This window comes from Notothenia rossii (genome assembly GCF_949606895.1).
Source record: "Notothenia rossii genome assembly, contig: scaffold_685, whole genome shotgun sequence".
Classification (NCBI taxonomy): Eukaryota; Metazoa; Chordata; class Actinopteri; order Perciformes; family Nototheniidae; genus Notothenia; species Notothenia rossii.
Window position 1 is genome coordinate 1 of NW_027640073.1, and position 7,066 is coordinate 7,066.

The 7,066-nt window shown below is 42.3% G+C and overlaps 1 protein-coding gene across 1 annotated transcript; it reads right to left on the reverse strand.

Annotated features, from left to right (window-relative positions):
- Positions 1 to 1,269: 1,269 nt before the first annotated feature.
- On the reverse strand, positions 1,270 to 6,604 carry LOC307027123 (glycerophosphodiester phosphodiesterase domain-containing protein 5-like). The gene is made up of 3 exons (XM_079695314.1): positions 6,182 to 6,604; positions 3,769 to 3,987; positions 1,270 to 2,070 (listed from the first exon to the last, which is right to left on the reverse strand). The coding sequence occupies exons 1-3, from the start codon at positions 6,365 to 6,367 to the stop codon at positions 1,888 to 1,890; spliced, it is 588 nt and encodes a 195-aa protein (XP_079551440.1). The 5' UTR covers positions 6,368 to 6,604; the 3' UTR covers positions 1,270 to 1,887.
- Positions 6,605 to 7,066: the final 462 nt, after the last annotated feature.

Sequence of the window (7,066 nt, forward strand, 5' to 3'; positions counted from 1 at the left end):
TCATTTCAGTTAAAAACTAACGTTCATATTTCTCTTTTTGAGAAGAGAAATATGAATATGTTATTGGCTGACCCAGCCCCATGGTCTGTCACAGTAGTGCGGGAAAGAGAAGTGCACTGTTTTGCCTCGCTGGACCTTTATTGTACAGGAAAGGAGTGAGCAGAGGGTGGAGTTGTCGATTCTTGTTATTTTTTCTGTGAACAATCCTCACCCTCTCAGACTTTCAGTTGCGCGCGGCACTAAAGAGACGCGCTACCATGGAAACCAAACAATGGTGTAGCTGTAAGAGAGAGAGCTGTGGCCTCATGGGCCATTAGGTGTGTAAATACACAGCTGAGAGCTGCCGTTTCATTCAGACTGTTTAAAAAAAACGGTAACAACGGACTATTTTTTCTTAGCGGAATCATGTCAATTTAAATCAATACATACAACAATTTTTTTAATCCATAAAAAACATTTTCTAAATCCATAAAAGCATTTCAATTAATATTGGGAGTCATGTCGTTACTTTTGTTGAGAATGTGGCCATGTAATAAGTGGGATAATGTGCAGCAGACTTGGTCAAAATAACACCCCTTCATCCAGATCAAAAATCCGCTACGCGTCGGGACCATAGGTCGGGACCATAGGTCGGGACCCTGATCTACCTGACGAGGCTAAATTAAAATATAATTTTTTTTTGTGAATTACTGAGTTTAGGCACGTTAATAACGTTTTAATGAAGTTGAATACAGTATATTCATATTTGTCATTGCTTTCATGTAAATTTGGCAAACATAAACATAAATGATCGTGGTGAAGATGATGATTAAATTAGGATTAAAAATCGAGAGCGTTTCCTCCCGTTCGTTTTTGGAGCCGGCAGGTTTCCTGATGTTTTTTGTGTACAGTAGTTGTGGACTAACCAACATTATTTTGTTAAATAAAAACATGGTGATGTTTTGTAAATGATTACATGTCTCTTATTTAGCACAGAGTATGATTCCTATCCGTGACATATGGATCTTAACAAAGATCCGCTATACAGTAGTAGCAGACATAAATCTACCGTACTGTATCAGAGTTTATTTCACATGAGCTCCAGTGTGGAACCCCACTGCACCCCTTGGTGGATCAATGATCCATTGCAGCTGGCTTCATTGTAATTGCATTTATTTATCAAGGGGGCCGGTCTCAAGTCACGCAGGAGGTTTTCCTTTGAGCGAGGGCAGACCCCGTGCCGGCCACGGCCCTCGCGTTTCAAACTGTCTGAAATGAGGTGCTTACATCTGTACAGTCGCTGCTTTAATTCTGTCTTTAGGACGTTGTTGTGAGTTTGGACGGAGCAGATACAGGTTAGTTTAGCCTGATCTGATCGAATGGAGATCGCTCCATTCAGAGAACACGCATTTTAAAAAGTTTTTCGCTTGCCGTCTTGTCTGCACACTTGTCAAAGCATGATTTTTACTAACCGTTATCGGTATTTAGTTACTTCGTCATCATTTTAAAACGTGTATTACAATTAAATCACGGTAAAATAGGTTAATTTTGTCGTAGTTGGTTTCCACCACAGTATGGTATTTACATGGATATAAGCCCCGCCCCCTCTCCAGCGTGTCCTGTTTGAATGAGAGGAGTAAACACAGCTGACAGCCGCGGTGAAACTCCAGCGGTTAAGCGATGAGAATATTCACATCGCGTCCGTTGTGAACGCAGCATAATGCAGTTCAGAAACCACTGTTCTGACGCTTTTAAAGCAACGAATGGCCCGATGTTGTTACGATCAGAGCCGAATTTGAACATTTCCTTTATCGTGTGTCCATCTGGTGTCAATTTCGGGACAGGCTTAAAGGGTTGGTGCGCAGTAAAAGAAACATACTAACTTTTCTTTTCATAAGTTCATACAATTCAAGTCAGAAGTGTGTGTGTGTACCTGAACTGTTGTTTGGACATGGTGCTGTAATGCAGGTTCAGTCTGGTGATATGACCCACTGTCAGTTCATGAATAGAAGCTTGCTCTCCAGATGTCTGCTGCAGCTCTGGATCCGCAGTATGGACCAGCTCCCTGTCCTCAGAAGGCAGCCACAGCACCTACACGCACACACACACACACACACACACACACACACACACACACACACACACACACACACACACACACACACACACACACACACACACAAGACAATTGCTGCGCTTGTCATCACTAACAATAATCAGTAAATGAAAGAGGGAATACTCTTGAGGATGTCACATCATTACATTACAATACATTACATTGCATTTAGCTGACGCTTTTATCCAAAGCGACTTACAATAAGTGCGTTCGACCAACAAAATACAAACTTGAAGAAAACAGAATCATATAAGTACATCAGGTTTCATAGAGCTAAAACATTTCAAGTGCTACTCAACTGGCTTTAGATAAGCCAGTCCTTTATTAGTATATAAGTGCTTTGTTAATAATTATATCGCTCGAAGTGGAGTCGAAAGAGATGAGTTTTCAGCTTGCGCCGGAAGATGTGTAACCTATCTACTGTCCTGATTTCAATGGGGAGCTCATTCCACCATTTTGGAGCCAGGATAGCAAACCCACGTGTTTTTGCTGATGGGAACTTGGGTCCCCCTCGCAGTGCGGGTGCAGCGAGCTGTTTGGCCGATGCAGAGCGGAGTGCACGTGCTGGGGTGTACGGTTTAACCATGTCCTGGATGTAGGAAGGGCCAGATCCATTCGCAGCATGGTATGCAAGTACCATTGTCTTGAAGTGGATTCTAGCAGTTACTGGAAGCCAGTGAAGGGAGCGGAGGAGCGATGTGGTGTGGGAGAATTTAGGAAGGTTGAAGACCAGACGAGCAGCTGCATTCTGGATGAGCTGCAGAGGTCAGATGGCACATGCAGGTAGACCAGCCAGGAGGGAGTTGCAGTAGTCTAGGCGTGAGATGATGAGAGTCTGGACCAGAACCTGCGTCGCTTTCTGGGTCAGGAGGGGACGTATCCTCCTGATGTTGTAAAGAGTGTATCTGCAGCAGCGGGTTGTTGCAGCAATGTTTGCAGTGAAGGAAAGTTTGTTATCTAGGATCACACCCAGATTCCTTGCAGTCTGAGTCGGGGAAACAACAGAGGTGCCGATGTTGATTGTTAGGTCAAGAGTGGGACAATCTTTTCCCGGAAGGAAACAGACATCCTGAGCTGATTCTGAGGATCCGTGCGGATTTAATGGATCATGTCGACATAAAACAATTTAAATTCTGATCCTTATATGTATTGTTCTGCATTTGTCCACTTCTGCTAGGGCTGCACCCCCATCACTCTGTAATATAGTAAGATCAGAGTGTTTGTGTGGTTCCAAAAACAGATATCATACTCACTAGCAGATTGTGTCACTTCCATTTCAGAAGAAAGAAACTTCACTTCATTCCAATCATACATTTATAGATTAAAATGTTTAACTAAAGGTTTTTTTATCCAAGATATTTGGTAAATAAAAATGTTTTAAAGATTTGGTTTTCAAATTTAGCAACAGATACAGTACATGTTTACTGTTTAATGTTTACTCAATACATTCTGCTGCAATGTTTTCATAAGTATCAGCAGATGCCTAATATTAATGCATCTCCTTGGGATCGGGGTCAAAACGTTGACATATGTCTGTAGAGAAACGGTATTCACTGAATATAAGTGCAAACCACAAACCAACAAAAATATATATGTTTTTAATATGTATATATATATTTATATTTTCTGTATGTGTATTGAAAATGTTTCCCATTGATCCCTCTAACAGCTACCTGTGAGGAGTTGATGTGGGCCTGAACCACCTGCAGAGTGGTGTTGATGTAGGACTGATGGTAGGGATGTCCGTACGGTGGCCTGTGCAGGTCAAACAGCACCAGTCTGCAGCTGCGGGCCGCTACCTCCAGGAACTGGGCCAGGGTGGGCACAGACTGGTTCTGGGCCCGCGAGCAGTCCGGCTCAGACAGAGAGGACACGGTCCCAAAGGGGTCCCTCTGTCAGAGAGTGGGTGGGCAGCAGAGTCATGTTGAAGAAAAGATGCTAAGTCATTCCGAGAATGAATAGAAAAGAGAATACATCTTTATTGGGCTGTTTTTATTTGGATTATTTTGAAAATACATAGAACATGTTAATATTAATATTAAAGTAAAAAAAGATATAAACTTGAACACATGAGTTGATGTCAAGTGATATAAACACTGTGGTTGAACTGTTGACCATTTGCGTGGGTGCGTGTGCGCGCGCGTGCGCGCGTGTGTGTGTGTGTGTGTGTGTGTGGGTGCTGTGGCTGACTTCTGAGGACAGGGAGCTGGTCAATGCTGTGGATTCAGAGCTGCAGCAGACCTCTGAGAGCAAGCTTCTATTCATGAACTGACAGTGGGTCATATCACCAGACTGAACCTGCAGTGTGCAGGGCTGGACTGGCCATCTGGCATACCGGGTACTTTCCCGGCGGGCCGACGTGCCTTTTAGGCCGGCTTAACTAAATATACAGTATTCTTTCTGACGGCCCGTTCAGGTAGATGTACAGTATACTTTTCAAATCCTGTTTGTGTCCCCCCCCCACTTTCAAATGTTTTTCTTATTATTTTATCATGAGCACACCTCTGTGTCCTTCAAGTGAGAGAGAGAGAGAGAGAGAGAGAGAGAGAGAGAGAGAGAGAGAGAGAGAGAGAGAGAGAGAGAGAGAGAGAGAGAGAGAGCACCAGTTACGGGGATTGTTGTTGTCAGCATCTGGTGCTAGCTCGGAGCTAACGGATATAAGGAGCTGTTTCTACAACAAGCTCAGGTCAGGTAAAGGACTCTCTGAGTGATTAGATCTCTTCATTTTGCCCACAAAATTCACCAGATTGAAGCATTTAACTTAAAAGATTTAAAATCTTCCCGGAGAGCATGCCCGGACGTCCCTACAGGATGTGAGGTCCACCCCAAAATGAAACAGGTTCACATGGTCAGGATTAGGGTTGCAAAGGAGCGGAAAGTTTCAGATATCATCAAAAAATTACTTCACTTTGTGTAGTCCACGGGCTCAAATGTGTGGCTTTATTTGTCTTGTGCTTTGTGCTCAAAAGTGTGATCCAGTCTTCTAGAAATCATCTGTGCATGTGATGGAGGAATGCACAGTGCCTGTGTAGGGGTGTGGTCTCAATAGCCATGCAGTAAGCAGTGTGCTATGTAGATGTGATTGAGGAATGGCATGGATATTCAAGTGTATTTGAATGGCATCTGTTTGTTTTAGTCAAGATTATGCTGAAATATATTTTCCCCAACTATGTTTAAGTTCCCTATGAAGAGCCAACCTTGAATTTAGAAAATTCCCAATTTATTCCCATAAATTCCCGTTTATTAAGTTTGCACACGTATTATATACAATACAGTATGTCCATATGTTTCTGTTTTGGTAGTAGATTGGGCTATTATAGGGAATTCAAATTCATTATTTACATTTCACATTGTGTATTATTTGGAGTATATAGTTATATGACCATAAATAATAGAAGGAAAAAAATCTAAGTGGTAATTGAATCTCACATTATTTTGAATCACACAACATTAATTGTGAACATTTTCCACTGCTTAAAATGATTCTCTCCAGTGTTGGCTGTCGGCCCCTATATTAAACAATTCAGAAGGAAGGACATATTTTAGTACTATTCTTTCTGGCAGAATGTATCATTATGGCCCACTTTTTATCTCCACAGTCCATAAATGTTTGAAGAAATGGGATTAAAATCAAGTACGGTTTTCTGGCGGAAAGACTCCCAGACCCTGTGTGTTTTGGTTTGATGGTTGTGGGCCTGTCTCGGCCAAAATGCCAGGACCAATTTTCTATCACACCTTAAAAACAGTGCTAGGGCCTTGAGAAATATCTGTGTGTATTTTAACCATCACTTAGGATTCAACACAATTTTCAGGAACAGTTCTGCGTATTAATTTAACACATGGACCATAAAGACCCTATACATATAAAAGTATAAAACAACATCTACAAACAGTCCTTCAACTTGAAGCTGAACAGTAACACATCTGTCAATGAACACAACAGAACACAGATGTAAAGCAGCAGTGTGTGTGTGTGTGTGTGTGTGTGTGTGTGTGTGTGTGTGTGTGTGTGTGTGTGTGTGTGTGTGTGTGTGTGTGTGTGTGTGTGTGTGTGTGTGTGTTTGTGTTTGTGTTTGTTAGTCTCACCGATAAGAACCAGTTGCCAGCATTCAGCTGCTGGAGCTCGGCCCAGGTGAACATGGAGGCATCGAGGTGCGTTCGGTTTGGGAAGACCTCAGCGACATCGGTGGTTCTCTTCAGAGTGAAGTCATGCATCAGGAAGGGAACACCATCATAACTACAGAGAGTAACAGAGGATGACAGGGCGCGCATCGGTACCACGGATTGTTGTTGGATTGAGGCTGATAACTACAGCTCAGTGAGGTAAAGGACTCTGAGTGTTCAGATAGTTCCCTCTAAATGATCTCAGTGGGTCTCAAACGGTTTAGTCACAATTTATGTAAACAAATATTTCCAAGGCACACCTTTATAATTATTGGGATAAATAAAAATAGGGTTGAAATCATTCCAATGTATACTATAGGACAGTAAACTAAAAATATCATTTAAAACTGGAGATATTAAAAAATATGCATGAATAAATAAATGGTAACTAGGTAAAATAAGATATGAATGAACAACGAAAAATAAAATATGTTTAAGTTTTTGTAGTGTATTGGTTGGTCTTTTGTAGAGATTTTCCATGTATTCTTTATATATTGTATTGTGTATTGCTTGGAGGGGCGGGGGGGGGGGGGGGGCACCAACTAATAATCTCGCATATGGCACCAAAATGTCAAGGGCTGGCCCTGCACACACACACACACACACACACACACACACACACACACACACACACACACACACACACACACACACACACACACACACACACACACACACAGAGAAACTTCCAGTCTCGCTGGGCTCACCAGCAGCACAGATTAAGCTAACCAGCTAATGCTGTGTCATGCTGTGTAGCTGATCCAGCAGGCGGGGGCTAATGGGAGGCTAAGGGCAAATTGATTAGTG

Coding starts and splice junctions, on each gene's coding strand:
- LOC307027123 (XM_079695314.1), bottom strand. CDS start 6,367: ATGCGCGCCCTGTCATCCTCTGTTACTCTCTGTAGTTATGATGGTGTT. Junction 3,988..6,181: donor CTGGCAACTGGTTCTTATCG/GTGAGACTAACA, acceptor ACTCTCTGACAG/AGGGACCCCTTTGGGACCGT. Junction 2,071..3,768: donor CCCACATCAACTCCTCACAG/GTAGCTGTTAGA, acceptor GTGTGCGTGTAG/GTGCTGTGGCTGCCTTCTGA.